Here is a 26763-nt window from a genome sequence, read left to right as displayed (position 1 = left end):
CTGACAACTGCCCAGCTCTCAAGGACTTAATCCAGTCCCACTTGAATTGTCGATAATTAACATCCTCCAATAAACTCCTATGGAAAGTAACTAAATCCAGCAATAGCTATGGTGATTCCCTATATTCCACTAAAATATCTATGCCCTGAAACTTTATGCATCAGAATATGGTCAATACCTGCAATGCAATCCAAATTCAAACAACTATTTAGGGAACACCTAACCAGCACCTTGCTAAACACATTACCCCTCTTTATCTCCTCAGCAAGCAATACCTACCATATCCTTAACAGCCCATCTACCTATATTTCAAATCCATTTACTTTCTCCCAACTACTCATTCCCTTCTTTCTCTGCATTCTATAGCTACACAATTTCACCAGCCTTCCTCCTTTGCTTCCTAATTCTCCAAGTTGCATCCATCCTTCTGCATTGCTCTCCTTCCAGTTGCTGTACTTCATAATATGCCAAAGAACTATTACCCAACAATCTCTTTCTCTACTATATTGTATAAATGCTACACTCTGATGCTCTGAAATTGTTTACTAAAAGACATGCTGTCCAACTGATGTAATTCCTTCTCTGCTTCTGTGCAACAGACAATTTCTATGCCGCAGTTAATCAATATTTATATATTATATTGTTTCCATTATCACCATAATTCTCAAACAACTGTATTGCTATATTGTTTTTCACATTGTATTTGTCTTATTATTATTTGTGTATATGTAGTGGAACTTTTCTCCCTGGGACATCACTAAAAATGAGACAGTGGCCCAGTTGGACATTCCCAGTAAACAAACACATGTAAATAAATAAATAAAATAAATACATATCCGTATTAATCCAATCTTCTGGCATAAATTAATGATTTGTGTTTCTGAATCATATTATCAGTTCTGTCCTTTACTGTTTTGACTATCCACCACATCAAGAGTATTTACAAAATGTCTAGCTCCAGATATGGATCATTGCAGTGATAGTCTCTAGTAGATGTGGCCAATTTGGACTCAAAGTTTGCTTTGGAGGATTTCACTAGTGCTCTTATTTGCTTGTTCAGGCTAAGTTGACATTGCTTCCAGTTGGGCACCTGCTCTTTTTTGGTCTTGGACAGCAATTTTTCCTTTTATTATAGAGTTTATTTATTGCACATGTCCAACAGACAGGTTTACTCTTCCTTGCAGATGATGATTTACCCTGTCAGGTATTCCTGATTCCATGCAGCTATATAAATGCTCGTATAGTGCTTTGGTGTAGTTTTGGATTTTGGTGCCAGTACCTATAGAGGGGGAGGGGGCTGTGAAGCTGTTTAAACCATCCCTCAGGAGGCTGTAATCAGCTTTGGAGAAGTTTTATGTCTGTTCTTAATTAGAGGGAGGTTGGGGGAGATGGAGACTTCGAAAGTGACCGCTTTGTGGTCGGATCTTACCAGGGAGGATGATACTATAGGGATGCTGCAGTGGTTACTCATGTTGGTTAATACCAAGTCCTAGATATTATCACCCCTTGTGGGGGTATCGACTAGCTGTTCCAAAGCATTTGGATTGACAAAATCAAGGAATCTCTGGGCATTTGTGTTCTGGCATGAGTAATTCTTCCAATCTATGTTTGGGAAGTTAAAGTCAACCAGGATCAGGGTAAAGGGTTGAATCTTGATAGATGCGAACAGGTCCAAATAGGTGGATTGGGCATCTTGAGTCAGACTTTGGGGCCCAGTAGCTAGCTATGATTTGAATAGGGGTCTTGTCAGTGGTTAACTGCACCTCGAGTGTCTCCTGTGGGTCATACTGTTTGACCAGCCTGCAGGTGTGTATGTCTTTAATGTATATTGAAACTCCACCCCTTTGGCTTTACTGCCTAGAGTTTGGGGTCTGAATGCATGATAGGATGAGTAACCAGGTAAGGCTGGGATGCTATCCACACCTTTGAACCAGGTTTCTGTGACTGCACAGATGTCAGCATTTTCCAGGCTTAGGAATGCTTGCAATGAGTGCAGTAACATGTTTAGACTCCTAGTGTTTAGCAGCATGACATTTAATTTGTGTTTTGTTGAAATTTTTATGTTGGTGGTTTTAACCATCACTTTTCCTAAAAAAGGCACTATAGGGGAGGCAAGAACCTTTGCCAGAAGCCTGAAGCCCAGGTGAGACAGATGCATTCCATCTCTGGCAAAGCATCTGTGGCAAAGCATAGTGGTCTGTCGATCATATCCTCTCAGGCTATCAGGTACTGGATCCCCTGGAATGACACCAGACACTAAGCCAACTGTTAAAGTCAATCATTTTCTGTTTGTATTGAGGTATCATTCTGGGTGACAGCAGAATGCTGCTTAAGGCTAGGGGCATACCTGCCTGGGACACGTAATCAGCGAGCTCAGTCATGTCTGTCTTTATATAGTCCAGAGAAGTACGTCTCAAGTCATTCACGCCAACATGGACTATGACAGAGTCATAACAGTACTTGTTGTTGAGAGACTTGAGTGCGTGTGTTTTATCTTGGATTCTGGCACCTGATAGACAACTAATCGTGACTTTCTCCTTATCCAGCCTGGTGAGAGGTGCATCTGTGTGTCTCACAATGGAGTCTCCTATGACTAATGTGTTGGGTTTATGGTGAAGCCTTAGTAGTTGTGAGGCACAGATCTGTGGACTATGTGTGGTATGCGGTCTGGAAGGCTGTGGAGATCACGTGTGTTTTTGCCTCTGAGGTCTCCTTTGTTTGGATATGTTTATCTAGAGGACCTCTGCATGTGTAGGTGTGTGTTGTGTAGGTGTGGGTGATGTTTGAGGTGTGATTGTGTTGACAACTTTTTCAGTGTCAGATATACTGGCTTGAGAGGGAGAGAGCTTGGACTCTAGGTTCCTAATGTAATTGTATCTCTCACAAATTGTGTTCCTAGGTGGTAGTAGTAGGTGGTTGTCCGTGTACATGAGCCATTTGATTCACTGTCTCAAGATGCCCTTATCAACCAGACTGGCAGGAGAAATTGTATGAAATTTTGCAGCCATATTTGTCAGAATCTGAGGGAGAAAGGCCAGAGAGAGCTAAGGGGTGGGCCTAAAGCCAAGTGCTTAAAGCAAAATTAAGAGCTTAGAATAACACTTAACAATTTAGACAGGCTATAAACAAGCAGTAATAAATGCAACAGAAAAGATGCGGTTGAACACTTTAGAGAACAGGCAGCAATTAACAGGAAAAAGCAAAGCAATATGAAGTAACACAGTAGTAGGAAGAAACACAAATTAGAAAAATATAAGCAGCTGAATAAAGTATTTTTTTTGTTTGTTTGTTTGTTTTTGTTTATAAAGTAAAAAGGGAGTGAGCAGGAACAGAAGATAATTCAAGGTTCAGGGACTAAGGGGTTTGGCCTTCCCCGGTGATCTATATATTAGATAAAATGAGCTAAAGAGTTGGGACTGGGAGGAGTGTCCCAGATCAAATTTACAGTAGGGGCAGGCAACTGCAAAATCCACCAACTTTAAGAACACAACGACAATAGGGTATCACAATAGTTTTATTTTTTTGTTAGCTTAGTCGGGGATAGCAAGCAACGATGGCAGCAGAGGAGTATGGCAAGCTGACAAGGAGCCATTTGGCTGAGATGTGCCAAGACAAAGAACTGGTGCATGCCAGCCTGACTAAAGCAGAGATGATTGCAGACTTAGTCACAGCTGCATCACAGACCAGCAACCAAGAGAACAACCAGACTGGCCTTGTGGCTGTACAACTCTCAGAAAATGGACAATTCAGCCTTTCCACAGAGGACTTTAAAATCCATCTGGAGTTAAAGAGATTTGAACTGGAGGCCAAACATTTGGAAATAGAATCAGCAGAGAGACTGAGATGTCTGGAGGTCGAAGAAAATGAGAAACTGAGATATCTGCAAACTGAGGCAAGTGAGAGGCAGAGGCAACATGAAAAGGAGATGCTGACTCTTCACCAGGGTTATGGAGGTAATGGGGAAGGGAATAACCGAACCCCAGAAGCAACAAAGGTCAGTAAATTTCTTCTACAATTTACAGAGGGTGATCATTTTGATAGTTTCATTCATATGTTTGAAAGGGTATGTAAACTGATCTAGGACTGTTGAACTATAGTTCAACAGTCCGAATCCACTATCACCGAACACACTTTAACGAAAGTGCTTTCACTGAAAAAGCGCTTTCGCTGAAGTATGTTAAAAAAAACAAAAAAACATTAAATCTACTTTTACGCAGGAGGGCAAGCCCCCCCTGCACCCTCCATGTGGGGGGCAAGACCCCCACACCCCCCTACTTTAATATTCTCACTCTGAGATCGCACTACAGTGGGGAAAAGGAAATTTTCCCTTATCCACAACGTAGTACGACTGGCACAACAGCCATACTTATGCAAAAATGCTGCTTCAGTGAAAAGCATTTTCACGTAAGTATGCCTGCCCATTCGCGATTAGGTAAAAAGTGCGTACTTGCAAGAGTCTTAGACCCATGTAAACGGTATAATGTTGACCAATGGCTCTGGGTACGGTTCCTGACCCCCTTACTCCAGGGTAAAGCTGTAACTGCTATTTCTAAATTGTCTGATACTGATTGCTTAATTTATAATACTGTTAAAAATTGTCTATTAGAGTGTTTTAAGTTAACACCTGAAACTTGTTGAAAAAAGTGAGCATAAATGCATGGGCAGATGAAAGTGTGTGACTATATTGCCGAACTAAGCACTTTTTTCATAGGAAGGTGGCTGGGTGTCAAGTCACCACTTTTGAAGGGCTGGCAGACCATTTGGTGAGGGAAAAAGGCCTTGGCACATTGCCTGAGGAGATGAGAATCTGTATAACAGATAGGCAGTGCAATACCGCAGATGAGTTGGGGAAAAAGGGAGACCTGTACCTAGCAAGCAGGGCATCACTGCATCGAAAGGGTTACCCAGTGCTGCTCATGGATCTAAGGTAACCCATGGTGGACAGCCTAAGCTGCCCCAACAGAGTCAGCCAGTAGCAGAGGAGGCTACTAGTTCAGGTACATGGCCAGGCTAAGGGTTAAATGTTTTAGATGCAACCAGTGGGGCCATGAAGCATATAGATGTCCATGAAGGCAAGGTGGGGAACAAAATATGGGAGAGTCAGGAAGTGGGAATGACAGAATGCCAGCAGTAAGTTGTCTGGAGACAACAAGGATGCCAAACTACCACAAGAGGTTATATCCTATCTTAGTAGATGGGAAACAAGCAAATACTAAGAGAGACACATTCTCTGACCTAACCATTGTGAAGTCTGCAATGGTTTAAGAAGAGCACTACTTGCTTGGGCAGTCCACTCCAGCCAGAGCTTTAGGAGGGTCCCCATTCCAAATACCTTTGGCCAGGGTTCATTTTAACTGGGAGGGTGGAAAAGGAAGCAAGCAAGTGGATGTGTTTGGGGATATCCCTGCAGCTGTCCTGGTAGGGAATGATTTTGATAATGCAGTACCGTGTGTGCATACAGTTGCATGCAGTCAGGCTTGGGGACAAGCATGTGAGTCTGATAGCCTGGGGGACCCAGACAGACCGCACACTTGAAACTAGGACTGGTGAGGTGGCTACTTCAGGGAGGGAGCTACCCTGTAACAGTGAGACTGAAGGTGAGCCACAGCTGCTTGTGGGTACTGATGTTCCCTTGGACAGAGTGACTGCAAGGGCAGAGGTGAGTAGTAGTACCCCCCAGGCTGACAGTGAGGCACTGCTGTCAGAGAATACCAGACATGTTCTTTGTGTTTCACTGTTGCAGTCATCATTTGTGGGTTATCCATGCTGAGTAGCCCTCGGCTGGCCTGAATACCAGAGTAAAGGATTTCCCTCCTGCGTCGGCTGTTCTGAGACTGTGGCTGACGTTTGGTCATCAGGGCTATAAAGGGTGACAGCCGATGCCATTACATCAGTCTTTCTTGCCGTGGAGCCCAAAGCAGAAGCAGTTTTGTGAGTGCTTCAGTCGGCCATTGCCAGAGTGAGGAAAACTGTCTAAAGCTAAGTACCCCATTGGGGAACATTTTCTTGCTTTTAACCGATGTCAGAGAAAGTCAGTAATTGTCTCAGTTGTGGAAAGCAGATCTCACACCAAGACTTCCATTCTCTCTGCGTCACTTGTTTAGGCCCAGACCATGACGTTCCCCATGTGTCAGTTCTGTGCCCTGTTTAATGCTAGAACCAGAAGAAAAAGAGCTGAAATTGTAGCTAGACATTTTAGTGAGGTTTTTCTCAACCCTATATGGCGTCGGTCTCTCAACCAGCTACTGACTTGCCTAGAAAAAAGAAAGACAAGGATAAAGACAGGCCTCTAAAAGTTAAGCTCTCTGATGACTCAGGTCAAAAGTCTGCAATTTTTCAACTCAGTGCTACAGCTGAACTCAGTGAGGCGCCTTCACAGCCCCTGACACCAGTCGAGGAACCATCACAGGCCTCTACCGAGACCCGTTCGGAGTCCGGTACAATGCTGGATCCACCTCCCCCTGCTGGTATGTTGCCTGATTCTCACTTGGTCGGGTACTGAGTGGCTTTGCAGGCACCAGCTTCCGCTGAAACATCTCCGACTACCGAAGCCAGGCTCAGACTGACGAAAACGCCTCCAGTTAAAGTCACTTTGTATAAGACTACTGACCCATCCAGGCCCAAGCCTAAGACTACCCCCAAAAATGTCCCTCCCCAAGGACCCAGCCACCAACCTACAGCTAGCCAGCCCACCTCACAGTCGCAGCAACTGCTCAGAATGGCAGAAGACTTGATGATTCTTATTAGGGGAAGCCAGCCCCACCCTTCCACCCCAGCCAAAAGAAAAAGGGACACCTCCCCTGAGGTCCTCACTGACCAGGAGTCAGAAGAATCTGCCTTTGAGGAATCAGACATGGAAGACCAGCCCTTTGTAGTATTTGAGGACTCTGATGCTGATGACCCCATTCCATCTACCTCCTCCCTGAGGACCTTTCTTTTGGGGAAACCTTAAATTCCCTCAGAGAACACTGTCATCGGGAAGCCCGGGATTACCCTCAATCTAAGAAGAGACTGAGAGAGTTTTTTGGCCTGCCCCAGCATAAACCTTTGGCCATTCCACCTGTTCTGGATTTCATGGAGGATGTTTTTCTTGAGTCTGCCCTTTCACCAGATCCCCCCCCCCCCCAGCATTTGGAATCCAGACAGATATTACAGGGTGCAAGACACCCATAAATATCTTTTTCACTTTTTCAAAACTCTATTGCAGACCCTGAAGTCATTACTCAAGGCCCAAAGGGAACTAAGGCAAGCTCATCTAAAAATCCCATCCCAGCTGACAATGAAAGCAGAGCTTTAGAGGGAATGGGAAAAAAGGTATACACTTCAGCCACTTTAGCTGTAAGAGCCTTAAATGGTCAATTTCATATGCTGAAATTCCAGCAGAATGTCCTTGAACTGATTAAACAGAAGTTATCGTCCATTCCTGACAATAGTACTACCAGAGAATTAACAGACCTCATACAGTCTAGCTCTAAGGTAGCCAAACACACCTTGCATTGTGGCTTTGATGCCTTAGAAGCTTCTACCAGGGCTGCAGTCACAGGCACAGTAATCAGAAGGCATGCCTGGTTAATGGAGCAACCTTTGCCTGACCAGCTAAAATCCAAACTGCTAGACTCCCCATTAGATAAAGACCAGTTGTTTGGACCAAAAGCGGAAGAGGTCATTGAGAAAATGGAGGGCAAAGCCAAGTCCATGCAAACTGTCAAGAACGTTTTACAGGTGCAACCTCCCAGGTTCAGCAGAAACTTCCCCACTAAACACTGGTCCTTTCCCTCTCAGACTAAAGCAGTCCAGAGAAAGGGGCACAGAGACAGAACCCCATAGGCATCAATCCCATAGCCAACAAAGACCCAGGCTGTAGTCCACTGCTGCTCCCTGGCAAGGGAGTTCTAAACCAACTCCATTCTCCAAGGACTCTCAATGACTCTCTCCCCTCCCCTCTGCCCCTCATGTCACCAAACAGGGTAGGAGGAAGACTTGTCCTCTTCCTAGCAAACTGGCAGGCCATCGCCTCAGATCTATGGGTCCTGAAAATTATTACCAGCGGGTACAGATTCTGTTTCAGAGAAAATCCAAAAAGGTTAGGTTGCCCAGACGTTCCTGCAAATCAGAGGACAGAAGTTGTTCGTCAGATCAGAAAGCTTTATGCCCAGGGTGCTGTAGAACCTATACCCAAGGAACAGATCAGAAAAGGATTTTATTCAAGGCTGTTCCTGGTTCCTAGAAACGAGGGCACTTGGTGCCCTATCATAGACCTCTCCCCCTGATTCTGTCCCTCCTGGTTACAAAAGTCAAGATGCTGACTCTACAAAAACTACTACCTATGCTCCTGCCACAAGCCTGGTTAGTGACCTAAGATCTGAAGGATGCCTACCTGCATATCCCTATCAGAGAGTCCTGTAGGAGTTACCTAAGGTTCAGAGCAGAGTCCCAACACTTTCAGTTCTCTGCTCTGCCCTTTGGCTTATCCATTGCTCCCAGAGTCTTTACCAAGTGCCTGACTCGAGTCATTGCATTTTGCATACAGAAGGGCATACACATTTATCCCTATCTCAACGATTTCCTCATACAGGCAGAAACGAAGGGAAACCTCCTGCAGGACCTCGCCTTTATGCAGACCCTACTAACCTCACTGGGATTCACCATCAACCTGGAGGAGTCCCATCTACAGCCCACACAAAGGATAACCTTCCTGGGCACCCTTCTAGACACCTCAGCACAAATGGCCTTATTCCCCCAATAGAAACCCCTGGGATACATGGCCTCCTGCATCCTGCTGGTACCCCATTGACAGGCTGCACATGAGAAAGTTGCAATGGTGCCTAAGGAACCTCTGGTGCCAACACTCCCAGTCACTGGAACACCGACTCCCCCTGATTTCTTTTCTAGGGAAGGAGTTCCTATGGTGGGCCGAGGCTTGCACTCTGAACAAGGGCCTTCCCTTTGTCCTTCAGCCACATGACCAAACCATAACCACAGACGCCTCAGACATTGCCCTGTGAGCTCACAGAGGAGCACTGCGAACTCGGGCCTTTTGGGGACAGGAGTTTCAGTGTCTCCATATTAACCTGAAAGAAATGCTAGCAGTGCACAGAGTAATCCTAACCTTCCAAGAACATCTGTCACCAGGAATCCTTTTAATCAAGCCAGACAGCACTACTGTCATGTGGTACATCAACAAGCAAAGGGGCACCCATTCTTACCCCCTGTGTTGCTTAGCTTTGAAAATCTGGCAGTCAGCCTCAAACCTGAGACTGCATCTGATAGCACAATACCTTCCAGGGAAACCAAACACCCTGGCAGACCAATTAAGCAGAAAACTCCTGGATCCCCACGAGTGGCAGTTGCACAGGGAGACCTTCCAAAAGATCAGTCAAATCTGGGGGAAACCAGACATAGACCTTTTTGCAAGCTCAAGAGTGTTTCACCCAGAAGCTTTGAGGGTGGACGCCCTCTCCTTCCACTGGGGCAACCTGTTTGTGTACTCTTTCCCCCCACTACCTTTGATACTCAGGGTGCTACTCAAGATCAGAGAGAAAGGGTCAAGGGCTATCCTGATTGCCCCAGACTGGCTGAGGCAGCACTGGTACCCTATGCTCCTCAGTCTCAGCATGCACCCTCCCATCCACCCACCCCCTACCACAGACCTTTTCACACAACAGAGAGGGGAGCTACTGCATGCAGGCCTGGCCACACTCAAGTTAACTGTCTGGTTGATTCCTCAAAGGTGGATTACATCTTCAGCCCTCAGCAAACAAGTGTTAGACATTATTAAGGAGGCTTGTAGACCCAGCACCAGAAAATCTTATTCAGCAAAATGGAAAAGGTTCACCTGCTGGTGCAGCAGCAGAGGCGCATACAGCACCAATGCCTCTTTACTACTGATTCTGGACTACCTGACAGAGCTTCTAGAAAAGGGGTTGTCTTACTTCTCTATCAAGACTCATGCTTCAGCTATCTCAGCCTATGTCCTGGCAGAGCAGCCCTTGTAAACTCAGGACCTCTTAAAACAGTTCCTCATAGGTGTGGCTCACATCAGACCACCTAGAAGGCCACTTGCACCAGTTTGGGATCTAAATCTTGTTTTGGAAAAGTAGACTCTACCCACTTTTGAACCCGCATCCTCAGCAGATCTCAAGTACCTCTCTTGGAAAACTGCTTTCTTGCTAGCGATCACTTCTGCCAAGGGGGTATCTGAGTTCCAGGCCCTCATGGCCACTGAGCTCTTCATCATTTTCCACGCAGACAGGGTCTCTCTGAGAACCAACCCCTCTTTATGCCTAAGGTGGTCTCTGATGTAACCCTCAACCAGACCATTCACCTACCTACTTTCTTTCCAAAACCTTCCAGTAAAGGAGAAAGAATTCTGCATACACTAGATGTACACAGACAATTGAGATTTTACATTGACAGGACCAAATCAGTCAGAAAAACTGACCAGATACTGGTTTCGTTCGCCCCAGGGGCAGAGGGGAAACCCATTACAATGCAGACCATCTCCAAATGGATCTCTAATTGCATACATTTCTGCTATGCTCCATAGAAAGAATCTTCCTAAATCCATCAAATCAACTTCCACTAGAGCAGCCTCTACTTCCATGGCCTTCCTGAGAGGGGTTCCTACAAAGGATATTCTGGAGGCTGCTACATGTATATCCATCCACACTTTCACTAAACACTACCAGCTGGCTACATTCTCCAAAACCAGGACATGATTCGCATATGCAATCCTGCAGGGTATGCTAGCATCCCCATAACTATATAGCATGCCTCCACCCACTTCCTCAGCTTTGGGAATCTTCCCACAAGTGATGACTGCAACAGTGAAATGCGAAGAAAATAGTACAGTTGTGTACACTTACCATAAATGTAGATGTTCGAGTGTATTCACTGTTGCAGTTCTGTTTCCCTCCCACCTTCCCCCAAATTTCTATGTTCTCTTAGAGGCTCCTGACTATTGGGGGGGGCAAGAAAAACTGATGTAATGACGTTGCCTGTCACCCTTTATAGCCCCGATGACCTGACGTCAGCCATAGTCTCAGAACAGCCGATGCAGGAGGGAAATCCTTTACTCTGGTATTAAAGCAGGCCGAGAGCTACCCAGCAGGAATAACTCACAAGTAATGACTGCAACAGTAAATACACATGAACATCTAAATTTATGGTAAGTGTGCACAACTGTACTTTCCTGTGGAAGGGGAGCTGGGAATGGTTACAGAGAGAGAGTTGAGACAGGCTCAGCTCTCAGACCCTACATTACAAGGCTTGAGGTAAGTAGCCAGTGAAGCACCTGATTGTCAAGGAAAAGAGGAATCTGTATACTGGGACAAAGGGTTACTGTATAGAGAGTGGACCCCTGAGGGAGGGCTAGAGGGTGAGATAACAGTTGGTAGTGCCCAGAGCCTACTATCTGGCACTTCTAGCCATAGCCCATGACATTCCTTTTGCAGGTCATATGGGCATAATGGATACAAAGAGACTTATTATCTAGAACTTTTGTTGGCCTGGGATTTCCGGGGATGTAACAGGCTACTGCAGGAACCGTGAGTAGTGCCAAAAGGTAGACAAGGCAGGAGACAAGGTCAAGGCTCCTTTGTTGCCTTTGCCTGTGATTGAGGAGCCATTTCAGACGGTAGCTATAGATATTGTGGGGCCTGTGAGTACCCCAAGTTCCACAGGGAAGAAGTATATCCTAGTGGTAGTAGATTATGCTACCGTATATCCTGAAGTGGTGGCCCTATCCTCCATTGAGGCAGAAAAGGTGGCAAATACTTTGTTAGAGATATTCAGCAGGGTCGGTTTCCCAAAAGAAATATTGACTGACAGAGATGCCAATTTCATGTCAGACCTGCTGGCTTGTTTGTGGAAACACTGTGGGGTGAATTACGTAAAGACCACCCCTATCATCCCCAGACTAATGGTCTGGTTGAGAGGTTAAACTCTACATTAAAGACCATGCTACGGGCATTTGCAGACCAGTTTAGGAAGGAGTACAACAAATATTTGTTCCATCTGTTGTTTGCTTACAGGGAAGTGTCCCAGGAATACACAGGTTTTTCACCCTTTGAGTTGCTGTATGGGCATAGGGTGAGGGGACCTCTAGATTTGATTCACGATGAGTGGGAGGGTGAGTGTGAATTCCACAAGGAGTCTCTTGTGGCATATGTCCTAAACCTCAGGACAAGGCTCAGGGAACTCATTGGCCTGGCCCAGGAGAACCTGACAGAAGCCCAACAACAGAAGAAGGTCTGGTATGACAGGAATGTTCGCGCTAGAGTGTATGCTGTGGGGTAGCAGGTTATGATTCTCATTCCTGTCAGACACAACAAGCTGCAGGCAGCTTGGGAGGGACCGTTCAAAGTGGTATGGAAGGTTAGTACTGTTAACTACATTTTAGAACTGCTAGGTAGGAGGCAGGGGCACAAACTGTACCATGTGAACATGATGAAACCTTACCATGACAGGGAGGCCCGGGTGTTAAGTATTTGCAGTAAGAGGCCAGAGGAGTCTGAAGGGGATCATTGGCTACAGGGAGCCATCCAGCAAAATCCCAAATTAGTAGGGTTGCAGGAATATGATAGGACAGTGCAGAACTGTACTGAGGTCAGCAATGCAAAGGCAGCTGGAATCTCAAGACAGGGAATGGGGTAAGGTATTCCCACATAGGATCATCTCTCTCAAGCAGCGTTTCTCAAGGGTCACTTGAAAAACTTGCTTGAGTCTTCGAGGGGAGAGAAATGTCACAAAAGGAGATACTGCCAGACCAGCTGTCTGGAATTTTGTAAATAAGTATATGTCATTTGTGAATATCAACACGATTCATATAAGATGTTTGTGTTACTACTGTATTAGAACTGTATGCTATGTGTATATCAAATTGCTGGTACGGAAGTGTGTTGAAAAGGTATTTTACAAAGTATTGAGCTTAAAGATGTACCCACAGTGTACCCTACTGGAAAAGAACAGAAATGTACATACCCTATTTTAACTGTTTAAATGTATATATTTTAACAAGAGAAACTGGAACATGAGGTTAACTTCAGAAAAATAGTTGAAATTAAATTACTGTATGGCTGCAAGGAGATACAATATCTAAAACTAGGGAACTTTCTGCATTGTCTTGTAAGTGTTTTATTGTTTTATGACTTCCAGCAAGTACCATGATTTGAGGAAAACCCTTGTGTATGTATTTTCACAGGTAGATGCTAAATGCTACCCGCTGCATCAATGGAATAGAGTCATTTGACAAAAAATGATGTAATTCTGCAAACTCTCCTAGCAGTAGTATTTGAGATATTAATTTAAGAACTCTCTGTGAGAGACTGCATTCTGTATTTTGACTTTGACCAGACAACATCAAAATCCACTCACCACATCTGCCTTGTTTGCTGTGAAGTAAATGTACTAGGATACGGTATAATTCTTTTAGATATAGTCAGGAATATAGCAAAACTTATCTTAGATATTTTTCTTTATTTACTTGAGACTCTCCAGCAATGTTGTTTTAAATATTTCCTGTGATATTGAACTCTGATATCACTGTAGATATATATTTAGTATTGTCTTGTTCGTTTATTACTTATTATTAAATATATTTAAAGATTTCATTGTAGCTGATCTTTGTGAGATATTTTTAAGTTCTGAGAGTACTTGCATATTTATTTGGTGACACTGTGTAGGCCACTCCTAATAGCCTTCCTCCTGGTCAAACTAACATTTGTATTGATAGTAACATTACACAGTAAGATTGGACACCCTTTGTTAAGGCCCTTAAAGTAGCTGATAATTAGGTGGCTGGTGGCAGTAATAACTTCCTTTTAGTCTGGGCAGAAGGGGGCATAGCTAGTAAACCTGTGCCAGCCTTTCCCAGGTGTGTGTAAAACAAATCTACTAGTGTGTGTGTGTGTGTGTGTGTGTGTGTGTGTGTGTGTGTGTGTGTGTGTGTGTGTGTGAGCTACTTGGGCAGGGACATGAAGCACTGGTTGGACAGAGAGGGTGCTGGAGGTCTTGGCTTGGCTGCTCAGCTGAGATCTGAACCCTGTAGCTGTGCCAATGGGGAGTCGAGTCCTGTTGGGGATCTGGAGAAAGAGGGGGAAACCAGCCCAGGACTGACTGTAGTCTCTGTGTACTCTTAAGGGAAATTGCATTTGATACAGAGTGCTAGTGGTGAGGATTGAGGCTCCTTGATTACTGGGCCAGTGCTGGGGCATCTCACATACATACACACACACACACACACACACACACACACACACACACACACACACACACACGCACACACACACTTTTTTCAGATGATGCTTTTCTTCATAATGCTGATGTTACCTTTCTTGATATACTAACTTTAATCTACAAATAGTGCTAATGTTCATAATTGTGCATCATTTTTACTTCCGTGTGTACATATGACTGCATACTTATAATCTTGCTGCCAAGTCTTTAATGCTTCATTAAACAACTATGAACTTACATATTTCTGTAGTTCTATACTAATAATCTTCACTAACTCATGAAAGGCATATCTTAGATTATGTCTTCACATTACAAATGCACTAAATCAAGTCATCTTGTACACAAGATTTTGATCTTTAATGCCACAGATACGATTCGTTAGATATTAAAATTAACAAAAGCTCAGGATATTTGTATATCACCTAATTCCTTTTTATTGGTGTTGTACAGAAGTGGTCCTGTGCTCAAGTAAATGTAATTATTTTCAAAGAAGTTTGACAGGCTAAGTAAAGCTTGTATTTGTCATTTAGTAAAGAACAAGTAATCTCCATGGTATCCCTGAAGTCTCAAACAACCCACTAAACAAGTGTAGTGGGTCCAAAAACAAAACAGTGTAAGAAACTTCTCTGTGTGGAAGATTTTCAATCCATATATATCTAGTTATTCACTGTATATTAATCAGATCAAGTAATGGTAGTAGAAGTGGTGAACTTAAACTCATCCAAAGTAAAAAAATAGTAAAAAATATATAATTTGAAATATTATACATAATTAAGTATTCAAAAGTAATCCAAGCAGGGTAGACAGTCTGTTTCCAGTCGAAAATCCTTTATCCTTTATTAAGTACACACACACCAAGTAAAAGAAAAATAACAGAATAATAGTTTCCTCACAAGCTTTCTAACTATATATACTTTTTATTAGGCAAGGGAGTGGTTTATTGTGCTGTAAACCACAGTGTATTAGTATACATGTTAAATTCAAATCCCTTCCCCCATCAGTGTGACATTCAATGTGGTCCTGCCCTACTTATTAGCTGTCATAATAATAAAGCCCTTATGTACTTTAAATAAAATTAATGATGTGGTACCTCTTATTTAACCAGATTATTAATTCTGTGATTTTATCCAGTACAGTATACTACATGGCTGGAAAATGTATAAACCTTAGACCATTTGGCAATCTAAAAATATATATAAATATATACATATGCATTTTGCACGCAAGAAAATCCATTGTACAAATCATATTCTATTTCCATAACCTATTGTTAACAAAGATTGCTTTCGTTATTCTAGACTTTTTCAGGTCTGTGTACAAGAACCGTAAAAACTATCTACAAAAATATTATTGTATAACTAGCTAGTATTTTTATTACACATCATTTCGAATAAAGTGGAAAAAAAGAATAAGAAAAAGAAAAATGTATGATGATAGAAACAAAATATACACTTCAATTAAAATGATTCAACATGGTATTTAAAACCAACTGGAAGAATAAAATAAAATAAAATTAGTCATGTAAACAATGTGGGAATTTTCTAAGTTCCACTACACTTTTAAGAGAACAGTAGTGGTTTAGTCCAGACTTCCTAAAATAGTTCAGCTTTAATTGCCACATAAGTTCACATTTATCCAGCATATTCAGGATGTCTTCTTCAAAATCACTCATGTCTGTATGGTCCAGTGTCTGGAACTTAAAACTTGTGTGTCTTTTATCAAGAGCAAGGTGTATGGCTAGTGCATTATTTTTACAGCCAGAGCGGATTTCTGCCAGATGACATGAAATCCTACGCTTAAGTTTATTTACAGTCTTGCTCACATAAAATGCATCACATTCATTGCACTATACCCTGTATATTAACTTTGTAGTGTTACAGTCACCCCCTGCACTGGTCTTAATAATTTTCTTTAAATAAGGTCAATAAAAACTATCACCTTGCTGTATAAGTATACAAAGTATACAATTAGCTTCACTTATTTTAGTGTCTCTCATACAGTCTAGGTTTAAATTCAACAAAACGTCTAATGTTGCTGGCCTTCCTGTAAACAAAGGATGGGGCTTCACAATAATAGGTGCTCCATTTATCTGGAACCACTCTGTTAAAGCACTGACTGAAGATGAAAAAAGTGTGTTGTCCAAAGGACTTTTGTACCAAGCTGCAGGAGCAAGATAGCTCAGGTACTGATAGACCTTAAAATGTTTGTGAAGAAGCTCAACTTAAAGGTACAGTTTCATAGCAAAATTAATGACACACACAGGTTTTAAGTTCCAGATACTGGATCGTATAGACATGGGTGATCTTGAAGGAGACATCCTGAATATGCTGGAGAAACATGAGCTTATGTGGAAGTTAAAGCTGAACTCTTTTAGAAAGCCTGGACTTAATTACTACTGTTCACTTAAAAGTGTACTGGAATATAGAGAATTGTCACATTGTTTAAATGACTAATTTTATTTTATTTTATTCTTCCAGTTGGTTTTAAATACCATGCTAAATCATTTTGATTGAAGTGTATATTTTGTTTCTATCATCATACATTTTTTTCTTTTTCTTTTTTTTTCCACTTTATTCAAAATGATGTGTAATAACAATACTAGCTAATTATACAGTAATATTATTGTAGATAGTTTTTAGGGTTCTTGTACACAGTCCTGAAGAGGTCTAGAAGGACTAAAGTGATCTTTGTTAACAATAGGTTATGGAAACAGAATATGATTTGTACAATGGATTTTTTGCATGCAAAATGTATATGTATATATTTCATATATATTTTTAGATTGCCAAATGGTCTAAGGTTTATATATTTCCAGCTGTTGAACAAAAAAAAGGCGAAAATTTCACTCCTGACAGCCAAAACCTTTTTTAAAAAAACAGAATGAACTGATTTGATGAGCCCAAAAGTCCAAGAGTACAAAGAACTGCGAGCAATACTTCAAACCAAATTTATTAAGTGCTTTCGTCTTGGTCAATGCCAAGGCTTCTTCAGAATGAAAACAATACACTTTACCCCATCTTAAATGCATAAAATAAATTGAATCTTCTTCTTCTTCTTTCGGCTGCTCCCATTAGGGGTCGCCACAGCAGATCAACTGTTTCCATTTCTTCCTGTCCTCTGCATCTTGCTCTGTCACACCAAATACCTGCATGTCCTCTCTCACCACATCCATAAACCTTATCTTAGGCCTTCCTCTTTTCCTATTACCTGCCAGCTTCATTCTTAGCATCTTTTTCCCAATATACTCTGCATCCCTCCTCAGCACATGTCCAAACCAATGTAATCTTGCCTCTCTGGCTTTGTCTCCAAACCTTCCAACCTGGACTGACCCTCTGATATACTTATTCCTACTCCTGTCCATCCTTGTCACACCCAGTGCAAATCTTAACATCTTCAACTCTGCCACGTCAAGCTCTGACTCCTGCCTTTTTGTCAATGCCACTGTCTCCAACCCATATAACATAGCTGGTCTCACTACCCTCTTGTGGACCTTCCCTTTCACTGTTACTGGTACTCGTCTGTCACAAATTACTCCTGACACTCTTCTCCACCCACTCCATCTTGCTTGTACTCTCTTCTTCACCTGTCTTCCACACTCACCATTACTCTGAACTGTTGATCCCAAGTACTTAAACTCATCCACCTACGCTACCTCTACTCCCTGCATATCCTCACCATTCCTCTATCCTCCCTGTCATTCACACACATATATTCTGTCTTAGTCCTGCTGACCTTCATTCCTCTTCTCTGTAGAGCATATCTCCACCTCTCCAGGGTCTCCTTCACCTGTTCCCTACTCCAAGTTAACATTTAAAACAACAGAACTTTAAAAACTTTCTATGCAAGATGCAGGAGACAAAGTGTCATTTAAACCAGGTTCGAAAGCAGAGTTTAAAAGAAATTGCCATTTTAACTCACACAGTTCAATGTTCATCTCCCACCAGCCAATTCTTAATGATTTGTGCATATTCCCTGCTGTAGCATACTGTCTTGGATAAAATCACAGACTTAATAATCTGGTTAAATAAGATGTACCACATAATTATTAATTTTATTTAAAGTACATAAGGGTTGTATTATAATGACAGCTACTGAGTAGGGCAGGACCAGCTCGAATGTCACACTGGTATGGGAAGGGATGTGAATTTAACATGTATATCAATACACTGTGTTTTACAGCACAATAAACCACTCCCTTGCCTGATAAAATGTGTGTGTATGTGTGTGTATATATATATATATATATATATATATATATATATATATATATATATATGGGTCTACTTCTATTCGCTGACAGCCCATTTCACTGAAACCTATTTGGTCGACAGCTCATTTCATTGACAAAAGTATTCAAGGCAAAAACCTGGGTCTTGCCCCCCTCCCCACTGTTGTGTGACTGTGGAGGTGTTATATATAGTTGGGGGGTGTGGGGGCACAGCCCCCCACATTGGGGGTGTGTGGGGGGGCGCAGCCCCCCACCTAGAATGTTTGTCGATGAAATGAGCTGTCGACCAAATGGGTTTCAGTGAAATGGGCTGTCAGCGAATAGAAGTAGACCAATATATATATATATATATATATATATATATATATATATATATATATATATATAAAGCTTGGGGCGGCCACAGTGGTGCACTGGTTAGCATTGTTGCCTCACAGCAAGAGGTTCTCCGGTTCAATCCTCGGCTGGGGTGCCTTCTGTGCGGAGTTGCATGTCCTCCCTGTGGTCATGTCGGTTTCCTCCCACATCCCAAAGACATGCTTCAGGTGGAGTGGACACTCTAAATTGGCCCTAGGTGTGTGTGTGTGTGTGTGTGTGTGTGTGTGTGTGTGTGTGTGTGTGTGTGTGTGTGTGTGTGTGTGTGCCTTCTGTGGAAGGTTGGGTGCCGGGCTGGCAACTTGACACTGTAAACTCCACTGCCAATCAAGAGCGGACATGTGATCTGCTGTGGCGACCCCTAACCGGGAAAAGCCGAAAGAAGAAGAAGAAAGAATATAGTTAGAAAGCTTGTCAGGAAGCTGTTATTCTGTTATTTTTGTTTTACTTGGATCGCTTGTTTGTGTAGTTAATAAAGGATTTTTGACTGGAAACAGACTGTCTACTCTGCTTGGATTACTTTTGAATATTTAGTAATTCTGTATAATATTTCAAATTATATATTTTTCATTATTTTTACTTAGGATGAGTTAAATTTGCTAATTCTACTACCATTATCTGATCTGATTAATATACAGTGACTAGATGTAAATGGATTGAAAGTCTTCTACACAACGTTTCTTACATTGTTTTGTCTTTTAGTGAAGCATACAGAATGCTGTTTAAGCTGAAGTAAGTGTAATTATGTTTTCATAAAACAGTCTAAACATTCTGTAAATAAAACTGTGATTCTAAGCTTCAGCAAGTCTTGAAGCATGTAAAATATTAAACATATCAGAATATGAATTGCTTTCAATGAAAAATACAGCAGAACTAATGAAGATTGAAACTGGTTTCTGAAACATACAGGTTTTCAGTGGTTAACTCTGAATGCTCTTTCAAATATTACTCAAGATCAGTGATAATGAAGTTAAAAGTAGTGTATAATTGTTGTGCAGATTCTTTTGTGCCATTCTGTCTTTGACAGCGGTATTTATTTTCCTATCCCATAAAATATATTTTGCATCAAAGTTTGCTTCTGGTTCCATTACAGGTTTCCTAATTTGCACAGTATGGTGATACGAACCTATATCCTCATACAACACTATGCTGCTGCCTTGATGGCTGCCTCAGGTCTTGTGCACATGAAGAATTATACCTCTGTTGAAACACTGGAGATGATTCAGAATTTGATCAACTCTCCTAAGCAGTGCTCCAGTGGCCATGGATTCATGGTAATGCTAAGAATTCCTTCCATAGCACTTGCTTCTGTAGCCCATGAAAGACTCTGTCATGTGAGAAATAGGTTGGGTCTTGAAAAACATTTTGAAATTATCTTGGGAGATCCCAGTACTGGGCCAAAAATTGGAAGCCATTTTGTGGAACAGCTAAAGGTAAGCCGTATGACCTTTGACATACATTAAACAGCATGTGGTACAAAAAGAACTGGGCTCATACAATGTGTTACTGGTATTTCAAGGTAACAGGCTCTTGTTATTCAAAGTATTATTTTGTTTTGTTTTGTTTTCTGCTAGATGGAGACTAAGACCAGATATTGTAAGCTGTGTTATACAGAACAGTGTTGTCTTATAGATGTGCTTATGTTAGTCTTTTTTCATTGTTTATTGCTTTCTTGTGTCACAGCCCAATTGAGCATCTATATGGAACAAAGTGAGCTACTCCTGATTAAGTGGTGACATTGCAGTCAGTGAAGTCAATAGCAATGATAAACTAACATAAAGTCTCCACATCTATCTAAAGTTGAGATCTATACGTACTTTGTCAAGCAATCACTACATGGTAATTTACAGTATGTGAACATTATTGTGGGTAATGCTGAATATATAAAAGAGAAACAGTTCTCATACTACTAGTTATCACCTTAGTTTCCAGGATTTCAAGGATGAAGCTGTAAGAAGTTGCCAAAAATCTAAACACTGAGGTAGCAAACAATGAGGTCCTTTATGATTCCATACCCAGTGTTTTTAGCATACCTGAACTTTATGTTTCGATGGATGGATATTATAAGCTTAAATTAAAAAGCACATTGGTTCACATTTGTGTATTCTTAAAATAGATGATAGTATTCTGAATGTGGTATTAGCTAGGATGTAAAGCAATGTGTACATCCGTTAGAAAATTCCCCTTTATTTTTCTCTATTATATGTATGTATGGATTAATTCTGTCACTGAGCAATGTAGAAAAATTACATTTTCTTAGTCATTATCATACTAGTACAGCCTGAATAGTAATATCGAATAGTATCTGCATTGATCATTTATACAAATATGGGTTTTACCTTAAGACAGTAAAAAGATTCACCTGGACACTTGAAGGAAAACTGACTTTATCTGGCAGTTGACAAAGTGAGTTAAGGATGTTAGCTGTGGTACAGGGTTTGATTCCTTCAGCACTCCTTAGTCTACTGTGTGACTTTGAGCAAGTCACTTAACAAGACATTGCTTCTGGGTACTCCCTGAAAAGGGAATGTGTGCCCAATGGGCCTACTTGGGTATCAAATGGGCATTATTATTATTTAGTAAAATGCAGAAGTAAGTGAGTTACATGCTGTTTGTTTTTGGACATAATGTTGTTGATTGATTGATTTGCTTGATATAATCTTGTTGATTGATTTATTTGATCTCTGTTTTCACATTGAATGACTCTATTTTTAAACTGTTAAAGAGAATGTTGACAGTCGTGCTTAAACAGAAGCCTAAGACTGTTGATGTGTTTGGCAGTCAAACCAGTGATTTCTAGAGGGTTTTGTGACTGGAGTCAAATACATTTGTCAAGTCAGTGAAAGCCATGCATAGGTGTTACATTTCTGGAAATGGTCATGGATTATTCTAGCAGTGAAGAGTATTCTTGATGTATACTCACATTTCATCCTTGGTGCAGATCAATATGTATGTATATACCTTTAAGAAGTGATCCAAGTGCTTGGGAAAGTGTATAAATACTGAGCACGTGCGAGCCTGACTGCTATTTTGTAATTAGCTGTTGAGATGTAAGCATCTTTGTATGTAAGCTCTGTTTAACTAGTTAATTCAACTTCATTCATATTTAATTATGCTGCTATCCATCCTGATGTGTTTTGTATGTATTAAAGCATCTGAACGAAACCCCAAGTCTTCTTGTTATATGTATTAGAGATGAACGAGCGACATGGTGTCAGAGGTGGGATGTCTAAAGGACATGGTGCCAGAACCGGCATGTCTAAAAGGACATGGCTGTAGAAGAGGCATACTGAAGGGGCATGGAGTCAGAAATGGCTTGGCTAAAATGATTTAAGACACTTGTTTAGATGCTGGTAGAATATACAAGAGTGGATCATCCTAAAATGTGCATACTTCGCAAAACAGGTCAGAAACAAATTTTCGGTATTCAAACTTGCTCAGCACTATTTCTTTTTGCATAATATGAAATGAGGCATACAGAAAGTTATAAATAATATTCACATAAACTGATATGTACAATATTGATAAAAATATTGACATTATTAAGGAAAATATTTGAAATAAAGATTGAAATGTATAAAACATATAAAATAAGGGGAAACAACTGCATTTTCACAAAGCACATGTATTTTTCATTTTAAGCAAAGATAGCCAAGTTATCAGAAGTGTATAAAGTGTTTGCATGTTTGTGCAGTGTTATAGTAAAGCTATTTTGCAAACTGCAGCCATTACAGTGCATATTTCGTAAAGTATTTCAAAGAGTTTATTGTGCATTTGAATGTTATTACAAGCTCTCAGAACAGTTTGTTCATACATAATTATAAGGGCCATAATTTTAGTGTATTTGTGTATACTTTGTGGGCATGGCAGATGGATTTCAGAAATCCAGTGCACTTGTGTTTGACAGTAATATTACTGATAACTGGAGAGTGTTTTGAGCAAGAGTACAACATTTTCATATAGACTGGATTTTCTGATAAAGATGACCATACAAAGGCATTTATTCTGCTTAATTTAGCTGGGTTAGAAGCCATAGAAAGGGAACATTAATCTGTGTATGCACCTGCTGTCTATGCTGGATAGGGTAAAACAGTCGATGTTAAGTTGTCAATCTCGCCTTCATTCTTGCTTGATGGGTTCGGAGCCGATCCTCGGCTCCGACTCGGCACTTGCTTTAGCTCGAGAACTCCTTTTACCAGCTCGAGGCAGCCCCATATCCCATGATGCAAGGCGGTAAGTACCCAGATCTCGTTTGCCGCTTCGCTTAGGAGGTGTTCTTTTTACCAGCTCCTGGTAAGTTGTTCACATTTGTGATATTTAAGCCCCTTTTTAGTCTAAAACTCTTTTATTGATAGTTTAAGTTTATTTTTCTACCCTTTCTGACAGAAATTCCCTGTCTCCTTTAATTTTTTGTTAGTCAATTTTTCCCTATCCCATCCCCTGTTAGGGTGTGTGTGTTGGTTTTTTATAGAATACCTCTTGGTATTTTGTTTAAGTTAATTTTGACTGGTGTGTGTGTGTGTTGTGTTTTTCGGCACCATGTCAAAGGAGAGGGTCTCAGGTTTTAAGAAGTGTGACTCGTGCTGTCAGAAGATGTCTCTGACAGACGGTCACACTTCTTGCCTGTATTGTTTGGGCCCTCTTCACCTGCAGGACTCCTGTGCTATTTGTCACTCCTTCAGCCAGAGAGTCCTGCAGGAGAGACGTAATAAGTTGATTCTTAGGGGCCTTCTTAAGCCGGAGGGCTCTCCGGCTAAGTCGGCTCCACCAAAATCAACAAAACCTGCCAAGGCCCAGGCTTCTGTATCTAAGCCTGCGGCCTCGGCTCCGACTCGCACTGACTCGCTGGAGCCGATTCTGGCTTGACAAAGCTTTCGGCACCGATAGCTATCGGTGCCGAATCTGTATTGTCCACTTCGATGTCGGCTCCGATCGGTTCCGACACCCATGTGGCACAGGCATCGGTGTCGGCTCCGATCGGCTCCGACACCGTTACTTTGGTGGCTGTATCGGCTCCGCTGGAGCCGATACATCGAGACTTCCTGTCGGCTCCGAGAAGTCGGCTCCGACGGGATCTATAGTATCGGGTCCGATGGCTCATTCCAGGAAGAGGTCGAGGTCTCCTTCCCTGGAGCCGATACTTCGCCCGCTTCACCTCTTCTATCGGAACGGAGCCATCGGAGCCGATCTTCAAGGTCATCCAGGTTGTCAGATCATGACCTAGAGAGAGTGGTCAGTAGATTACTCAAGTCACAGGTACTGGCCCAAATGTTACACAGTCCGTCTCAGCAGACGACTGTTGGTCCACACCCCGTTACAGTTCCTCCTTCAACTCTACCCCAGAGCTTGGAGTTGGAGTCTTCGGGCATGGTTACTGCTACGGCTGGAGGACGGATACCCCTTCTGTTCCTTCAGCCTCTACTCTTATCTCCTCTTCCTTAGAGGGATTCCGTGGTCGGGCTTCCATGGTCTCCTCCGAGGGGGTGAGTGGCATCGGACCCTTGTCCGAGCCCGCTCTTCCCCTTGGAGCCTCGGCCTTGGTGAGCTCGGCTCCGACATCTGCCTCGAGACTTCCCTTCGGTGGTCCCTGGAGTTCCTAGCTCTTGAGCGGGTTCTCTCGGACCTGCCTGGGAGGGGAGGATTCGAGGTGATGAAGAGTGTACTGGCCACTGGTATCAGTCAGCAGTCTGTTCCCGTAGCTCCTCCCTCTATAGTACCTGTTGACATCTCTGCCACTTCTCTTGCTACAGGACCCAGAGATCCTCCGCCTCAGGTTTCCCCATTGGGAATTTCCCCCTCTTCCGAGGATTCTCCTGATGTTTCGGGAGATCCTCCTAGGAAGAGGACTTGTAAGAGGAAGCATGTAGACTCCCGAGTCTGTCACTCGGATACTGACTTTGATGAGTCAGAGGGATCCCTAGATCCCCTCTGAGGATGTCTCCTTCTCAGACATCCTAGAACTTCTGAAACAGAGGGGAAACTGGCCCACCAACAATCCCTCTGAGGATGAGTCAGTATACCTAGAGGCGTTTGGATCTCGGCCCTCCACCTCCTGGGTGTCTCCGCCTTTCGACCCCTTATGCAGGTTATTGCACGAAAGGCGTGGGCAGCTCCTGACTCTGTAGAGCCAGTCCCTAGGAGGCCTTCTAAATTTATCACTGGCCCTAGTGACAAACAATTCCTTACCAAGGGTGTCCCCGCTGATGCCATGGTGGTGGCTGCGGCCACCAAAAAGGAACTTGCAGATCCTTCCGTGCCCGTCCATCCTCCTAATAAGGACTCTAGGACCATGGATAGGTACGGTAAGCGGATGTTTTCCTCAGCGACCTTTGCTATGCGTTCGCTGAATTACCTATGTCACTTCACCAGACTCCAAAGGGATATCCTGAAGGAGCTGGGAGAAGTAGTTCAGGATCCTACAGCTGCAGGGGCTCAAGAAAAGATTGCTTCGCAGCTAGGAACCCTCAATTCCGTTGTTAACTCCTCCATGCGGCTAATATCTTATGCTGCGGATGGAGCGAGTAGAGCTGCAGGCACAGGTGTGGCTCTTAGACGCCAAGCCTGGATGCGGCTATGTGATTTTGCGGATCCCTTTAAGGCGTCCTTCACAAATTCTCCCTTTGATGGGTCAGCTTTGTTTGGCCCTCAGGTGAAGGAAACCTTGACCAGGTGCGAGCAGGACGGCAAGACTCTTTCTGCTGTTGGAGTCCGTTTTTCCACCCCTTCTAGGCCTTATCCCAAAGGACAGAAGGGCAGGAAGATGTGGTTCCGTAAATCCCAAGGAGTCACGCCGGATTCACGTGGTCAGTTTACCCCTAGAGGCAGAGGGGGTAACAATAACAGACGCCGCTCTAGAGGCAGAGGGGTCCAAGAACCAGGGAAACAGGGAGCCTCTCTCTGACAAGCCCTTTCAGCATCCCTGAGGTGTTGCCCGGCTGTCCCTCCTTGGAGGCAGTCGGGGGAAGATTATCACTGTACCCAGAAGCCTGGCATTCCCTCACTCAAGACAGATGGGTACAGTCGATCATATCCAAGGGTTACATAATTCCTTTCGAGGAAAGTCCTTTCCCTCAAATTCCCTTCCAGATGTACCACCCGGTCTAAGGGACATTGCAGAGTTAGAAATCACAAAACTACTGCAAAAAAGAGCCATTCAGCCAGTTACAATAGACCATTCAGAGCCGGAATCTACTCAAGGTTCTTTTTGGTCCCCAAAAGACGGGAGACTGGAGACCAATATTGGATCTCAGCAGACTCAACAAGTCTGTCAAGAAGACAAGATTCGAATGGTCACTCTTCAGTCAATTCTGCCCTTCTTACAGAAGGACAACTGGATGTGCTCAATAGATCTTCAGGATGCGTACTATCACATCAAAATTCACAGACGCTCCAGGAGATTTCTCCGCTTCCGGCTGGGGTCCAGTCACTTCCAGTTCAGAGCCCTGCCCTTTGGTCTCACTACAGCCCCCAGAGTGTTCACCAAATGCATGGCAGTGGTTACGGCTCACCTGAGACGACAAGGATTCCAGGTGTTTCCGTATCTCGACGACTGGCTCCTGTCAGCCACCACCAGGCATCAGCTTATACAAGCCAGGGATTACACAATAGGCCTTTGTTCTCATTTGGGCATCTCAATCAACTTCGAAAAGTCATCCTTATCGCCCTGCCAGTCTATTACCTTCATAGGCAAACTTAAACACTGTTCGGATGTCAGCTACCCTTACAGAACAAAGAGTTTCAGACATTCAGACTCATGTCAGGATCATTCTGGCCAGCAAGAAAATACAGGCCAGAATGGTTCTGAAGGTATTAGGTCTCATGGCTGCGGCCATTACACTTCTTCCCCTGGCTCGATTCTACATGCGCCTTCTTCAGTGGATGCTGTTCACACAGTGGTCATACCAGCAACTTCCAATGCGTCACCA

At 42.8% G+C, this 26763-nt stretch overlaps 1 protein-coding gene across 1 annotated transcript in view; it reads left to right on the top strand.

Moving 5' to 3' along the window:
- GREB1 (growth regulating estrogen receptor binding 1) overlaps positions 1-26763 on the top strand; it is a 3935532-nt gene that overhangs the window by 2766997 nt on the left and 1141772 nt on the right. Inside the window, exon 18 of the mRNA XM_044082225.1 lies at positions 19932-20271. Coding sequence (XP_043938160.1) covers positions 19932-20271 — 340 coding nt within the window. The remainder of the gene's footprint in view (positions 1-19931; positions 20272-26763) is intronic.

The sequence above is a fragment of the Protopterus annectens genome, chromosome 1.part1, assembly GCF_019279795.1.
Source record: "Protopterus annectens isolate FY-2018-M chromosome 1.part1, PAN1.0, whole genome shotgun sequence".
NCBI lineage: Eukaryota > Metazoa > Chordata > Ceratodontiformes > Protopteridae > Protopterus > Protopterus annectens.
This window is presented reverse-complemented; position numbering and strand designations above follow the sequence as displayed.